General features: G+C 42.9%; 1 protein-coding gene across 3 annotated transcripts in view; it reads right to left on the reverse strand.

The window, feature by feature from the left end:
* Positions 1-763: 763 nt before the first annotated feature.
* LOC139159738 (major histocompatibility complex class I-related gene protein-like) overlaps positions 764-16,617 on the reverse strand; it is a 28,974-nt gene continuing 13,120 nt past the window's right edge. For 2 of the 3 annotated variants that reach the window (XM_070737100.1, XM_070737099.1), the window contains one exon: positions 11,352-11,523. Coding sequence is in view for 2 of the 3 variants with exons in the window: in XM_070737099.1 (XP_070593200.1) it covers positions 11,492-11,523 (32 nt within the window). In the remaining variant the exon portion in view is untranslated. Of the gene's footprint in view, positions 2,763-3,028; positions 3,066-6,343; positions 6,377-8,537; positions 8,571-9,083; positions 9,183-11,351; positions 11,524-16,617 lie in introns of those variants that run through there. The other variant, XM_070737102.1, reaches the window with a different exon arrangement.

A 16,617-nucleotide genomic window follows, 5' to 3' on the forward strand; every position in this document is an offset into this window, starting at 1 on the left:
AATTCTATTTCTAGGCTGCCCTCCTCTTGAGAGCTATCTGAGCTCATATATTCGAATTAAGAAATACATTTCTAAAACTTTTGAATCAGTAGAAAAGGCAAAAATAGACATTGAATTCTTTTAAAATTTTATTCATTTTATTAATATTTGGACATATGCTTTCAGGTTTACTTTTTAAGCTTTCAAAGATGGCTAGTCCAGAGGGAGGGGGAGGACAGACCTCCCCCTTTTCACTCCTCCTTCCCCCCAAAGCCTCCCCTGTAATATGGGGGACAGCTTTCCCATCAATTAGGGTTTCCCCCCCACTCTTGGGAATCAGATCCCCACATCATATGGGGCAGCTGAAGAGCCCAGACTGGATCTCTCAGAAGCAGGAGAAGCTGCTCTGGTTGGTCACTGAACTCCTGTCTCCCAAGGGCCCCTGGATGAGGCTCAGAGACCAGTCACTTGGCCAACAGCCTCAGGGGAAGGTGGATCTGAGGGGAAAGCAGCCTCTGTTGCTGCCACTACCAGGCTGAGACCAAGCAGCCATTTTACACAAAATCCCCTTCGTAATGGTAGAGAAACATCTGGACCCTGGAACAAAATGGCTGCCCCCTCCCCAAAGGAGCCCACAGGAAGTGCATCAGTTCCTGCTCCTCCCAGGTTTTGCCTTGGTTCCTCCCCTTCCTCCCACTCAAAATGAAATTGGAGTCGGGGTTTCTGATCAACAAGAAGAGTAAAATCCCTCCTAATTTCAACCTCCTCAGACATGCAACTCAAGTAAGAGGAAAAATCATTTATTTTTGGCAAACAATTTCGGAAAAATTACAATATATGCGGAGGTAGTAGCCTGACAGTGCAATTGATCTCATGTTCCATTATTCTAAACCATGAACATCCATAAATGGCAATCTATAAAAATATCAGTGTCAAATGCTACACTTGGTATATTGATATTTGATAATTATCAAATTAAAATTTATTTATTTTTTTGAAAATAATTTTTATTTACATATATATAAGACAACAACTACAGACGGTACATTTACATAAAGAAAAATAAAATAAAATACAAAAAAACCCAAGCAAGAGATATATTTAGTAGAGACTGTTGACAGCGTCCTCTCTTCGTTTTGTTCTTGAGTTTTCGGCGATGTTTAACCCAGCGATTTAAGTTATTTGTTTGTTGTAATTGGGTTTTTATGTATTTAAATTACTTCCTTGTCACGCAGCACTATAAAGGTGAGTTCTGTTATTTAGCCAAATATAAAATTCTTCCCATATTTGGTAGTATTTCGTTTTTTCTTTTCCTTTTAGCTCCATTGTTAATTTGTCTGGGCACAATCTAACATTTTTTTTATTAAATTCCGTTCATTTGGCATGTTTTCATTCTTCCAAAATTGTGCGATAGCTATTCTTGTTGAGGTTATTAAATGTTGTACTAGATAATAATGTTCCTTGTTCATCTGATTTTCAATAATGCCAAGCAAAAATATTTCAGGTTTCATTTCTAGTTCAATCTTGGTTATTTCCTTTATCCATTTCTGAAGTTTGTGCCAGATTTCTTTGACTTGTCTGCAGGTCCACCACATATGGAAGTATGAGCCTTGTTTCTCACTACACATCCAACAGTTAGGCTTGAGGTTAGTGTACATTTTTGCTAGTCTTTCGGGGGGCATATGCCACCTATAAAACATTTTTATTGCATTTTCTTTGTATGCGGTGGATTTTGTGATTTTGTAATTGGTGTGCCATATTTTTTCCCATTGGTCCAATTGTATTGTGTGACCTATATTCTTTGCCCAAGCGATCATATTCCCTTTAACTATTTCTTCTACGTTTTGGTGTTCTTGGAGTATTTTGTAAATGTTTGCAATTGATTTTTTGTGAGGGCCTAATAAGATTTTATCTAATGGAGTGTAATTTTTCTCTATTCCATATTTCTTTATATCTACCTGGAATCTAGATGATATTTGATAGTCGCACCACCAGTCCACTTTTATCCCTTCTTCATTCAACTGTGTTCGTGTTTTTAATTTTGAATCTTTATCTAATAATTGTGAGTATTTTAATAGTTTTTGTCAGTTTATAGTATTTGGGTAAATTATTGCTTCTATGCTTGAAAACCATAATGGTATTTTAAAGTAATGTTGCTTTCTTATTAAGTTCCAGTTGTCCATTAGTGATTTAATTTGATAATAAAAATAATTTATTAACTGTGCAACAATCAGTTAAAAATACATCAACTATTTTATTAATAAAACTTTCTAAAATACACACTTCAAGCAATAGTTTCACTGAAGATTACATAAAATAAATAAAACCAACAAGGAAAAAAGAAAAGTAACCTCCACCTTTATCTCCCAAAAGCATCATGCAAATTAACAACTTAAAAATTTCTCTTAAAATAGAACCAAGAAACTCTCCATCCTATTCCTCATCCCATTCTCTATAAATGCAGCTCTAAAACCTGATCTTCAACCTCCAATCTCTGTCCACTAATCAGCAAAAGCCCATTAAGGGGGTTACGCAATCTACGGCACCGACTATAAACTATTACGTACAAAATCCAATTTGAAATCTTTTGCTCCAACAATTAGTAACACATAATATAATCTTTTCTCCTCTGCTCTTCAATCATAAATTTAAAAGGTTACTGATTGAATGATGAAAGACCCCAAAATCTGCCCTGGTTCACCTAGGGTCACCTAAGAGTCCGGCCCAATTCAGAATAAGGCAGATCCATCTTCCTTCCTCTCTCTTTATGCTGGGAGTGTCCACTACGAAGAGGAAGGAGAAAGTATCCGAGGGTTAGTTGGATCCAGACAGTCACAGAGCCTGAGAGCTGCCAGAGGATCAGAGTTTGGGGGCAAGAAGACCCCTCCCCCGAGCCCCCTCCCCCAATTTCCCTCCATTCCAGTGTTTGAACAGGAGAGAGAAGAGGGACTTCCAAAGTATCTTCACCCTCACTTGGTCCTTGGACTCCAAAGCCCTCCCCTCCCTACCTTCCTCCCTCTCCCCCCTCATGCCCCCCCACTCCACTCACCTGCAAGGGGGGGGCTGCTAAATGGCCTGGTTGCTCCCTGGATTGGAGAGAAAGACACAGAATGAATCAATGTCTTTTCCTTTGAGGAGGACAAATCTCTCTTCACCATTAAACTTCTTCAGCTTCACAAACTTCTCAGAGGATGTAAAACTTTTTATTAATTAATTGAGCTTCCACCCCAAATATCTCATTAAGGTGACTCTACGCAGCTCACAGTAAAATTCAATAAACTGCCATGTAGAACATTTAAATCACTAAATAAAAACCAGATTCTCCCATCAGTTCATGATCCCTTTGGTCTGACAACAAGATCATGTCCCGTGTGTGATTGTGGTCTCGAATCAGACCCAGGACGATATGGGAGAGACCCACAGACACCAGGGAGGCCATGAACTCCTGGGCTGCTTCCGAGGCCAAACCCAGGGATGGCTGGTTGAAGTCTCCCAGGAGAATCATAATCCTGGGCAACTCCATGCCAACCCTGAGATGGTCCCCAGCAGCTGAGGCAGGGAGGTGGCCATGCATCAGAGAGGCTGGTTCAGTAGCAACAGGCCCAACTGGTCCTGTGAGCCCAAAGTCAGAAACAAAGAGTCACAACCAGAAACCTGGGAAGCAAAAGTATATAGAAACATAGAAACATAGCAACATAGAAGACTGACGGCAGAAAAAGACCTCATGGTCCATCTAGTCTGCCCTTATACTATTTTCTGTATTTTATCTTAGGATGGATATATGTTTATCCCAGGCATGTTTAAATTCAGTTACTGTGGATTTATCTACCACGTCTGCTGGAAGTTTGTTCCAAGGATCTACTACTCTTTCAGAAAAATAATATTTTCTCAGGTTGCTTTTGATCTTTCCCCCAACTAACTTCAGATTGTGTCCCCTTGTTCTTGTGTTCACTTTCCTATTAAAAACACTTCCCTCCTGGACCTTATTTAACCCTTTAATATATTTAAATGTTTCGATCATGTCCCCCCTTTTCCTTCTGTCCTCCAGACTTATACAGATTGAGTTCATTAAGTCTTTCCTGATACGTTTTATGCTTAAGGCCTTCCACCATTCTTGTAGCCCGTCTTTGGACCCGTTCAATTTTGTCAATATCTTTTTGTAGGTGAGGTCTCCAGAACTGAACACAGTATTCCAAATGTGGTCTCACCAGCATTCTATATAGCGGGATCATAATCTCCCTCTTCCTGCTTGTTATACCTCTAGCTATGCAGCCAAGCATCCTATTTGCTTTCCCTACCGCCTGAGTCATCGGCAAATAGGCAAACCTTCCCTATCAAACCTTCCCCTATGTCACTCACAAACATATTAAAAAGAATAGGACCCAGAACAGACCCTTGTGGCACACCGCTTGTAACCTGTCTCTGCTCAGAATACTCGCCATTAACAATAACTCTCTGATGTCTTCGCTTCAGCCAGCTGCAAATCCATTGAACTATCCAGGGATTAAGTCCAATCTTCACTAATTTATCTATCAGCTCTTTATGTGGAACAGTATCAAAGGCTTTGCTGAAGTCCAGGTAGGCAATATCCACGGCACCACCTTCATCCAACACCTTTGTGACATAGTCAAAGAAATCAATGAGATTAGTCTGACATGATTTGCCTTCAGTAAAGCCATGCTGATTTGGGTCCAATAAGTTATTGTTTTTTAGGTGCTGATTTATCCTCTTTTTGAGTAGAGTCTCCATCATTTTAACTACAACTGATGTCAAGCTAACTGGCCTGTAGTTACCAGCTCCTTCTCTACTGCCCTTCTTGTGAATAGGCACAACACTGGCCATTCTCCAATCCTCAGGAACATCTCCTGTTAACAGGGATTGGTTAAACAAATCAGTCAGGGGGGGTAGCAATGACAGATCTGAGTTCTTTAAGAACTCTGGGGTGGATGCCATCTGGACCCATTGCCTTATTTATCTTTAATCGTTCAAGTTCTTCTAAGACATCGGCTTCTAAGATCACTGGAGCTGAATCCGTACAGCTGGAAGCAATGCTATATCCCTCTAGTATTATTTTGTAAGGTGTCTTTTGAGAAAACTGAACAGAAGTAGCTATTGAAATGGTCAGCGATCTCCTTATTCCCATTAATGCATGTGTTATTCCCGGTACTAAGCTTCGTGATGCCGCAGATTTTCTTCTTCTTATCACTAATATATCTGAAGAAGGTTTTATCCCCCTTCTTTACAGATTTGGCAATTTCTTCCTCTTTTGAGGCTTTAGCAGCATATATTATCCCTGGTGTCTGTGGGTCTCTCCCATATCGTCCTGGGTCTGATTCGAGACCACAATCACACACGGGACATGATCTTGTTGTCAGACCAAAGGGATCATGAACTGATGGGGGAATCTGGTTTTTATATAGACAGAAGGGAAAGGGGGGACATGATCGAAACATTTAAATTTGTGAAAGGGTTAAATAAGGTCCAGGAGGGAAGTGTTTTTAATAGGAAAGTGAACACAAGAACAAGGGGAAAGATCAGAAGCAATGTGAGAAAAAAATATTTTACTGAAAGAGTAGTAGATGCTTGGAACAATCTTCCAGCAGACATGGTTGGTAAATCCACAGTAACTGAATTTACACATGCCTGGGATAAACATATATCCATCGTAAGATAAAATACAGGAAATAGTATAAAGGCAGGGTAGATGGACCATGAGGTCTTTTTCTGCTGTCAATCTATGTTTCAAAAGCCCGAGTGCCAAAAGAGATTCTCAGATGACCACTGCACCCCACTTCCTCTGCCCTGGACTCTCAGTTGTGGCCAAACATTAAACCCAGGTGAGGACATCTCTGAGAGAAGGACACCCACCCCCTCCAGAGTCAGCCAGGTCTCAGCTCTGCCACCAGAAGAATCTCTAACCACTAGGGATCGTGGCATTGCCAGTAGTTTCCCTATTTCCCCTCAAAGACTTGAAGGCTTTTTCCTCCAAAGGGGGCCAAGGCTCCACCATGCAGACTCCGGGCTGCCTCAATTCCCCTGCCTGAACCCAACAGGGAGAGTTTCCCTTTTTCTCTGCAGAATGAACCAGTACAAAGAGAGAGGATTTTGTGACACCCAGCTGGCTTTCACGCCTAAGGCAGGACTAGAACTCATGCCCTGATCTGGTGCCCTCACCACTAAGCCAAAGTGGCTCCAATTATTATTCCACCAGAAACAGACTCAGAGGGCCCCCAGGGAGGATGAATTGGGGGAGAGGCTTTAAAAAGTGGGGGCCTTTCCCTCTTTCCATCCCCCCACCCACCCAAAGTCTTGCAAAGAGACAGAATGGCTGAGGCAGCAGCAGGAGTCGCTCCCTCCCACTTACCCTGGTCTGAACTGCTGGATCCTTTGTCATTTGCTGGAAAAGAAGGAAAGAAAAAGAGGGTGAGAAAGTTGCTTTCTTGTCTTAGAGGTGGAGAAGCTCAGCTCTTTCTGACCCCAGCTCCCTCCCTCCCTTTCTCTCTACCTCCCTTTCTCCCTCCCTCCTTTTCCCTCTCCCTCCCTTTCTCCCTCCCTCCTTTTCCCTCTCCCTCCCTTTCTCCCTCCCTTTCTCTCTCTCACAGACAATCAAAGACTCACAAATACATGGAGAGAGTTTGGACCAAATTTCTTTGGCTAAAAGTCGACAAAAATAATTCTTAAAATTTGTATGTATATCACACTAAGCCAGAAGGCAGAGCTGACCTAAAAAGATACAGATGGATCCTTATTTTTGTAACCAGTCTTAGAGAGCCTTTGGGATGGGAGACCAAGAGGAGATCCAGCTGGCATCCCTGAAAACTCCTTTCCCCTCAATATGACCCCTTTTGAGGCCTAATTTTATGGAGCTTCTGACTCTCATTTGGCCAAGCCTTTCTCCCTACTTGGGAAACAGAGCATGTTCTCAGTCAGAGGGACCTTCCACCAGCTGGATCTTCTCACCTTCTTGAAGGTTCCTTCTCCCAGATGGTTCTCCTTGAGGACTCCACTTCCAAGAAGAGCCTGGCTGTAATGAAAAGGGGGCCCATCTTCCCCAGCCTGGTTCTTAGGAGGAAGAGGAAGACAGCCCATGCAAGCACACACATTCTCTCTCTCTCTCACACACACACACACACACTCAACTGATGGTTTCCCTGCTCTAAGTTGGAGTGTCAGGCCAAAAGTTATTATGTGAAGTCAGAGGTTGGCCTGACATATAGTTAGCAGTGATCGAGAAACGGGAGGGGTGAGTGAGAGAGAGAGTGTGAGAGAGAGAGATTATAGTACCACACATTCTTTTATGCAGAGTCCAAGATTACTGAATTAGGAAGGAAATAGGGGTCCCTGCACTGGATTGGTCCACATGGTTGCACTTGTGGGAGTGGGGATATGATATGAACTTTAACCTGGAATTCAACGAAACAGTGGAAGTGATGTGCCAGTGCCTGGAGGCTGTTGGGGTCTGGATGGGTGTCAACAAACTCAAACTCAACCCAGACAAGACGGAGTGGTTGTGGGTCCTGCCTCCCAAGGACAATTCTATCTGTCCATCCATTATCCTGGGGGGGGGGGACTACTGACCCCCTCAGAGAGGGTTCGCAACTTGGGCGTCCTCTTTGATCCACAGCTGACATTGGAACATCATCTTTCGGCTGTGGCGAGGGGGCCGTTTGCCCAGTTCGCCTGGTGCACCAGTTGCGGCCCTATTTGGACGGAGTCATTGCTCACAGTCACTCATGCCCTCATCACCTCAAGGTTCGATTACTGCACTGCTCTCTACATGGGGCTACCTTTGAAAAGTGTTCGGGAACTTCAGATCATGCAGAATGCAGCCGTGAGAGCCATCGTGAGGCTTCCAAGATTCGCCCACGTTTCTTCAACACTCCGTGGCTTGCATTGGCTGCTGATCAGTTTCCGGTCACAATTCAAAGTGTTGGTCATGACCTTTAAAGCCCTACATGGCAATTGACCAGATTACCTCCGGAACCACCTGCTACCGCACGAATCCCAGTGACCGATAAGGTCCCACAGAGTTGGCCTTCTCCGGGTCCCGTTGACTAAACAATGTCGTTTGGCAGGCCCCAGGGGAAGAGCCTTCTCTGTGGTGGCCCCCGGCCCTCTGGAACCAACTCCCGCCGGAGATTAGAACTGCCTCCACCCTCCCTGTCTTTCGTAAACTACTCAAGACTCATTTATACCGCCAGGCATGGGGGAGTTGAGATATTCCTTCCCCCTAGGCCATTACAAGTTATGCATGGTATGTTTGTGTGTATGTTTGGTTTTATAATAGGGGTTTTTAGTTGTTTCTTATTATTGGATTGTACGTGTTGTGTTTATTATTGTTGTTAGCCGCCCCAAAAGGGGCGGCATACAAATACAATAAATTATTATTAATTATTATTATAAGGGAATCTTAAGAGTTGGAATGATCAAGCTGAAATCCAGAAATGGCTTTGTTAATAAATCAACCCCTGCGTGAAAGCTCAGGTGTGGAATTTGATTTATTTCTCAGGTGCTATTTGGTTCCCTGACATTACATGTAAAGAGGACAAATCACTCACTTGATGCAGCTTTGTAGCCATCCTGATGTTTCTCTGCAAGGACAAAAATTAGTGAAAGCTCAAAAGGATCCACCAGAGATCATCCAAACTCCTCAGTAGGAGGAAGAACCCCAGGAGATATTTCACAGTCGCTTTGTACCATCAATAAAGACAGAAAGATCTTCAAAAATACAGATGTGTCTCCTGATTTGCCCAAAGAGAGACCTGCTGCCTCTGAGATGGATGGAGGGGAATTGGGGGAAGCAGCTGGGAGGGGAGGGAGGTTCCCATGGAAACCCTTCTCTGCAGCTCTTTGATCAAAGCCTTTGAGGGGGACAGAGGAACTGGGAGGCCTCTTCCCAACTCAGAAGAACCTCAGACTGCCTGAATCTCAGACTCAGCTGAACCGAGACTGGAGTCCCAGCAAGAGGCTGAGATCTCAGAGGCTCCCCAAGAGGGATGGGACAACAGGACAGAAGGAGGCCCAGAAGGACCTCCCCAAAGGGAAAGACTTGGGGGAATCTCCCCATCTTCCTTCCATCATCCCCCCCAAAAAAAGATACTTACTGATGAATACCACAATCCCAGCAATCACACCCACAACGACCAGAGCAGCCACAACACAGCCGATGATGAGCCCAAGGTTGGATTTTGAATCGGTGGGTTCTGAATTGGGAGAAAGAGCAATTAAATTTGATTATTTCCTGCATCATGGTGACAATCATCAATTTAAAAAATGTAATTTCAATTTGAGTTTTGTAACTTTGGAAATCCGGTGTACATTAGAAAAACATCTGAGCATATGCAGAGTTCTTTGAGAAACAGCTTTTTTCCTTGGGTTTTATGATGAGCCTCAGGAATTCACATATCATAAAATAATGTGCAAATTCTTTCTTAGAGAAGCAACACAGGGGTTTTTATGATTATTATTGTTGTTATTATTATTATTATTTATTAGATTTGTATGCCACCCCTCTCTGTAGACTCGGGGCGGCTCACAACAATAATAAAAACAGTGTACAATAACAAATTTAATATTTAAAAATATCTAAAAACCCATTATTTAAAAAACATACACACAAGCATACCATACATAAAACTATATTTGGACCACATTTGGAATACTGTGTTCAGTTCTGGAGACCTCACCTACAAAAAGATATTGACAAAATTGAATGGGTCCAAAGACGGGCTACAAGAATGATGGAAGGTCTTAAGCATAAAACGTATCAGGAAAGACTTAATGAACTCAATCTGTACATTCTGGAGGACAGAAGGAAAAGGGTTAAATAAGTTTCAGGAGGGAAGTGTTTTCAATAGGAAAGTGAACACAAGAACAAGGGGGCACAATCTGAACTTAGTTGGGGGGGAAGATCAAAAGCAAAATGAGAAAATATAATTTTACTGAAAGAGTAATAGATGCTTAGAATAAACTTCCATTAGACGTGCTAGATAAATCCACAGTAACTGAATTTAAACATGGAGGAACAACCGACCAGAGGGGAGGGGAAAGGAAAGCGAAAGTTCTGTCAGGAAATCCCCCTCTTGGGGGGAGGGACGGAACTGCGAGGCTGGAAAAGGCGGGAGGGGGATCCCTGTGGGCCTGGGGGGAGGGGAGACCCCGCACAGCCCCTCCCAAGCGGCCATCAGGTGGAGCTGCCAAAAACGTCAACACAGTCTTGGCCTCCATCAACCGAGGGAGAACATCAAGAGAACCCGGAAGTGATCATCCATGTTTATCCTGCACTAGTGAGCCTCCCCCCCTTGGGATGCTGGTCTAATTGTGGTCTCCTGGATTCAAAAAAAGATGCTGAGGTCCTGCAAAGACTGCAGAGAGGAGCAACATAGATGATAACAGGCCAAATGGTATGGTGAACCATTGAGAGAACTTAGGATGCCCAACCTATCCAACGGAAGAATTTGGGAGACATGTGAACTGTGTTCCAGCACTTGAGGGGCTTCCCCAGAGAAGAAGGGATGGACCTCTTCTCCAAAGCACAAGGCAGCAGGACACGAAGCAACGGGTGGAAGCTTATAAAAGAGAGATCCAACCTAGAAGGAGGAATTTTCTAACAGTGAGAACAATTATTAATTAATTAATTAATTAGATTTGTATGCCGCCCCTCTCCATAAACCCAGGGCGGCTCACAGCATACAATAAAACAATTCATGACAAATCTAATAGATTTTAAAAACATTTAAAAACCCCATTATTAAACCAGACATACCATACGTAAATTGTATAGGCCCGGGGAGGGGGGGGGAAATGCCTCAATTCCCCCATGCCTGATGGCAGAGGTGAGTTTTAAGGAGTTTACGCAAGGCAAGGAGGGTGGGGGCAGTTCTAATCTCCGGGGAGAGCTGGTTCCAGAGAGTCGGGGCCACCACAGAGAAGGCTCTTCCCCATGCCTCTGGATGATCTCACCCAACGGTTTCATGTAGATATTAAATAGCAGGGGGGAGAGGACCGACCCCTGAGGTACCCCACAAGGGAGTAACCTTGAAGTCGACCTCTGACCCCCCCCCCCCACTAGTGGAATAACTAACATCCAGGACTTGTGAGAGCTCCATCAAAAACAGACTGGAGACCTGTTAGACTGGGATGGTATTAGGTCTCCTGCCTGGATCTGAGGGTTGGACTAGATGACCTCTGAGGTCCTTTCCAGCCCTGTGAGTCTGTGTTTTACCTCAGACACCCCAAATGATTTTCGCTCTGGATAAAAATGATCAAAGGCTTTTTTTGGTGGCATTTTCAAAGCGAAGATATTTATTTCTATGGGAAAATGTCAGGGGTATCAAATACAGTACAGTACTGTATATACATTCCCTATTTCCTTTTATTTTCTGGTGTAATGAATCTTTAGGAAGCTTCAAGCTCTTCTCTTTTCCCGCCAGAAACTAAGAGGGCTGCTCTCTCCTTTGCCGGTTCTTCTGGAGACTCCTTGGACTTTTGCCTCATGCATCCCAGCAGCCGGTTAGGTCCCCCAGAGTCGGCCTTCTCCCGGTCCTGTCGGCCAGAGGAGAGGATAGCTTAATAGCTCAAGAATATAAAACATAGAACATAAAAGAATATAAATCTTTGAAAACCTTTCAAAAGGGGAGAGAGTTCCAGCAAGGCCCTAAGCAAAGGCAGCCACTCGTTAACTTATTCCTCACCTCATTAGCTAAAAACATTTCACTAAAATCTGTTCATCAGCAGGAGCTCATTAAAGATCATCAGAAATAACAACATAGTTGCTACAAGTTATATTACAGATCTATTACAAGGCAGTCTGGTCTAGTGGTTAAGGCACCAAGTTAGAAAGCAACTGTGAATTCAAGTTATGCATCAGCCCTGAAAGCCAGCTGGGTGACCTTGGGCCACTCATTTCCTCTCAACCGAGCTCACCTCACAGGGTTGTTGTTGTTGGGAATATAGGAGGAGGAAGGTAGGTGTTGGACATGTTCTTTTTATTTTTTAAATAATTTTTTCTGGAAATTTAGAAAGACTGTACAAAAACACAGAAAACCCCCCAAAAAACCAAAACATATAAACAAAAACATTAAAAAAACAATACAAAAATACAGCTGTACAGCACAAACATATGGAAGGTGGTTGCATAAAACAAGATTATCTTCTTATTTTATGTTTATGGTAATTCGAAATGAATACAAATATCTGTGCTTCTGTGTCCAACAACTATATCATCAGCTATTTTCATTAAATTTATTATTCACAATTTACCAACTGTTTCAGTTTGTTTGTTTGTTTGTTTGTATTATCTCTTCTGATTTCTAGTCGCTTGTAAAAAATTTCCCATATGTAAAAAAAAGTCTCTCTCTTGTTTGTTTCATAATTCATATGTAAGCCTGGTCATTTCAGCATGATCCATTAATTTATTGATTATTATGTTATCTGATGGGAGAGTTTTATCCTTCCAATTCTGTGCGTATGCTAATCTTGCAGCAGTTAGTATATGAATAATAAAGTAGTGATTTGGTTTAGTATAATATTCTCTAATAATCCCTAATAAATAAATCTCAGCTCTTAATTCTATGTCATAGTGTCATTTCCTTTAACCATGTCTTAATTTTCGTCCAATAATTTCGTGCCATTGGACATGACCACCATAGGTGGTAGTATGTTCCATATTCTTTTTTACATTTCCAGCATAGGGGATCTATGTTGGGGGTAGATTGTAGCGAATCTAATGGGAGCGAAATGCTATCGGTAAAATATCCTATTTAGATTTTCTTTATAGGGAATCGATAATGTTAGTTTATAATTTCCTTTCCGGGGGCGCTATGTTGAAGCAGAGCTGGAAATTGAGCCGCTGCTCTCTCAGCACAAGTTTTTCTGTTCTGAATTAGTAAGACCAAGTGCAAACCTTGGAGGAGTGAGCACTACGGGTGGGGTAAGGCTGTACCGGACAGATGGACTGCAATCACCTGTCGGTTTAGGCATTTAAAATCAGACAGAAAAGAGGCTAGCATTAGTTAGCCCGAAGACATCGAGGAGGAAAAGAAATAAGACCGGGAGATATCAGTGTTCCCCTGACAACGCCAACATCTCGGAGTCTTCTTGGAACCTGTTCAACAAGCTGAGAGATTTGAAAGATAGAGAAGCTCCAACAAGGATGTAAGCGGCGACACAGAGGGATTGAGCCACATTATAAAGCAATGAGGGTGAGTCAGCGAAAGAAGAGCGACGGGTAGACTTTGTGAGTCCTCGGAGAGAAGCGGCATACAAATCTAATATATTATTATTATTATTATTATTATTATTATTATTATTATTATTATTATTGGTGAGACAGAAAGACTGGAAAGAGTTAAAGTTTGAGAATGACTGCTGGGAATGTTTAGACTTCTAAGACACATCTAGATTTTAACACGTTTTTCGCTGATAAAATCACTCGGATCCGGGCGGACCTCGACTCTAATTGGATAACAGTCGACTGACAATGAGTCAGTCGAGGTGATTGGGGCCCGTACTTGTCCACCTGTCTGGGAAGAGTTTGATCTGGTGACACATGATGAAGTGGACAAGGCCATTGGAGTTGTGAGTTCCGCCACCTGCTTACTGGATCCGTGTCCCTCCTGGCTGGTTTTGGCCAGCAGGGAGGGGACACGGAGCTGGGACCAGGAGATTGTCAACGCTTCCTTGGGGAGGGGGTCCTTTCCAACACCCTATAAGAAGGTGCTTGTGCGCCCCCTCCTCAAGAAGCCTTCCCTGGACCCAGCCGTACTTAATAACTATCGTCCAGTCTCCAACCTTCCCTTTATGGGGAAGGTTGTTAAGAAGGTGGTGGCGCTCCAGCTCCAGCGGTCCTTGGAAGAAGCCGATTATCTAGGTCCCCAGCAGTCGGGTTTCAGGCCCGGTTACAGCACAGAAACTGCTTTGATCGCGTTGATGGATGATCTCTGGCAGGCCCGGGACAGGGGTTTGTCCTCTGTCCTGGTGCTTCTTGACCTCTCAGCGGCTTTCGATACCATCGACCATGGTATCCTTCTGCGCCGGCTGGAGGGGTTGGGAGTGGGAGGCACTGTTCTTACAGTGGTTCTCCTCTTACCTCTCCAGTCGGTCGCAGTCGGTGTTAGTGGGGGGTCAGAAGTCCTCTCCCCCCTGCTATTCAACATCTACATGAAACCGCTGGGTGAGATCATCCAAGGGCATGGGGTGAGGTATCATCAGTACGCTGATGATACCCAGCTTTACATCTCCACCCCATTTCCAATCAACGAAGCAGTGGAAGTGATGTGCCGGTGTCTGGGGGGAAAAAAAGAAAGAAAAAAATTCAAAATGTTTCTACTGGTTCTGCGTACCTGAACGTACCTGTAGGAGCCCATGGCTGTGTACAGTTGACCTCTCCCCTTTTCTAAGACATCTGTAAGAAACGTGCATAAGCGCACCATTGTGCCTATCGTCTCTGTCCTACTGTCTTCTTTTATAATAATAATAATAATAATTTATTAGATTTGTATGCCGCCCCTCTCCACAGACTTTATCATTACTTTCTATGTTATGTTTATATAAACTACTATTCTATACAGTATTTGATTGACAAATAAATAAAATTAAGCAATAGAACAATTCTTCTCCTGGAGTTGTGGCTGCTCCATCCCTGGAGGGTTTAAAAAACAAACCAGGATGGGATATAATCTCTCCCAACTTAAGCTGGAAGTTGGACTAGAAGACCTCTGAGGTCCTCCCGGCCCTATGATTCTGTTGCAGGTCCGAGTGACCACCCTCGGGATGAAAAGGCTCAAAAGCTCTTGTGGCCAGTCAGAGGGGTATCTAATAAATAGAACATTTCTCATTGTTTTATTCAGAAGAAGGGGCTCAAATACGGATTGAATTCTCACTAAATGCTTTAAAGCCTCTCCAACCTTTTGGCTTCCTTGGGCAGCATTGAATGAAAAGGAATTGTCTTGGGCTGCCTATGAATCATATATAGTTAATGTACACTTTTATTTTTTTATATTATTTATTATAAGATTAAAAGTTTTGTGGGACTGCATTATTAGCTGGCCAAAGCTGAATGTGGCTCTCGTGTTGCAGGTTGGAGGCATCCGCTTTAAATCTCCCACTTTTTATGCTGTGAAGCCCAAAAGGAATTGGGGTAAAAGACCCTCCCACCCCCTTTTCACCCCTCCTTGAACAGAAAGCATTCACTTTTCAGGTAGTCCTCGATTTACAACAGTTCATTTAGTGACCATGAAAAGCTACAACAGCACTGAAAAAAAAGACACATGACAATTTTTCACAATTATGACCCTTTCAGCTTCCTCATGCTCAGGTGATTTATATTTCGTTGCTTGGCAACTGACTCATATTTATGACCTTTGCAGAGTCTAGCGGTCAAGGGTCCTCTTTTGCAACCTTCTGACCAGTAAAGTCAAGGGGGAAACCAGATTCACTTAACAACCGTGTTACTGATTTAACAACTGCAGTGAACCACTTAACAGCTGTGGCATGAATGCTCATAAAATGGGCCGAAAGTCACTTAATACATTTTTCATTTAGCAACATAAAATTGTGGTCGTAAGTTGAGGACCATCTGTAATATGGGGGACATCTTTCCCATCAATCAGGGGTCTCCCCACTCTTGGGCCACTGCATCAGATGGGGCAACTGAGGAGCCCAGAGAGGATCTCTCAGAAGCAGGAGAAGCTGCCCTTCTGCAAGGGGACCAGGACGGCTCTGGCCGGGCCTTGAACTCCTGTCTCCCGAAGGGGCCCTGGATGAGGCTCAGAGACCAGGAGGATTGGAGGGAAAAGCAGCCTCTGTTCCTGCCATCAATAAGCCAAGACCAAAAGCAGCCATTTTACAGAAGATCAGCTGGTGATGCTGGAGAAACAGACACAGAAACAAAATGGCCACCTCCAGGAGCAGATAGGAGTTCCCCTCCCCCACCCAGTTTTTGCCTTGGTTCCAACTCTTCTCCCCCCTCAGAGTGAAATGGAGTCTCTGAGCAACAGAGGGGGAAATCCTTGTTCTTCCCAACTTCCAATAAGACTCAGCAGCTCAGGTGAGTAGAAGCAGCAACTCAGGTGAGTAGAAATGGAAAAAAAACATTTATTTTCAGTAAACAATTTTGGTCTTCTTACAGTGTGTGTGAAATGGTTAGTGGGGAAGCAGCCAGGCCCAACTCTGGATCTCCTGATCCATTTTTTCTTAGAATTAACCTTTTAAATTTATTTCAAAGATTAAAATCCCAAATAAAAAAATTAAAAGATTAAACAGAGACAGAACAAAACTAAACAAAAACATGGAAAAAAACAATTTTAAAAAGAGAAAATGACATATTATGCCTCCCAGTTGAACCCTGAGTAATCTGTTGCAACAATAATAGCTTCCTCCTTTGCAAAAGAGGCCCAGAATTTATAATCTTCTACATCTATTTGCAACCTGACCTGGCATAGATTACATATGTGAAAGACAAAATAGTTAATAATAGATTGAAAAACAGCAAAGTTAAAATTTAAAGCACTCTGCTAATAGTCTGTTATTATAATTTATTCATAGAAAGTCTACACAATTTCTTATTGGCCACAAATCACTTTTATCATTATATCTGAATGCAGGTCAAACAATCTGTGTCTAATTTTAAATAGTAAA

Source organism: Erythrolamprus reginae, chromosome 2 (genome assembly GCF_031021105.1).
Source record: "Erythrolamprus reginae isolate rEryReg1 chromosome 2, rEryReg1.hap1, whole genome shotgun sequence".
NCBI lineage: Eukaryota > Metazoa > Chordata > Lepidosauria > Squamata > Dipsadidae > Erythrolamprus > Erythrolamprus reginae.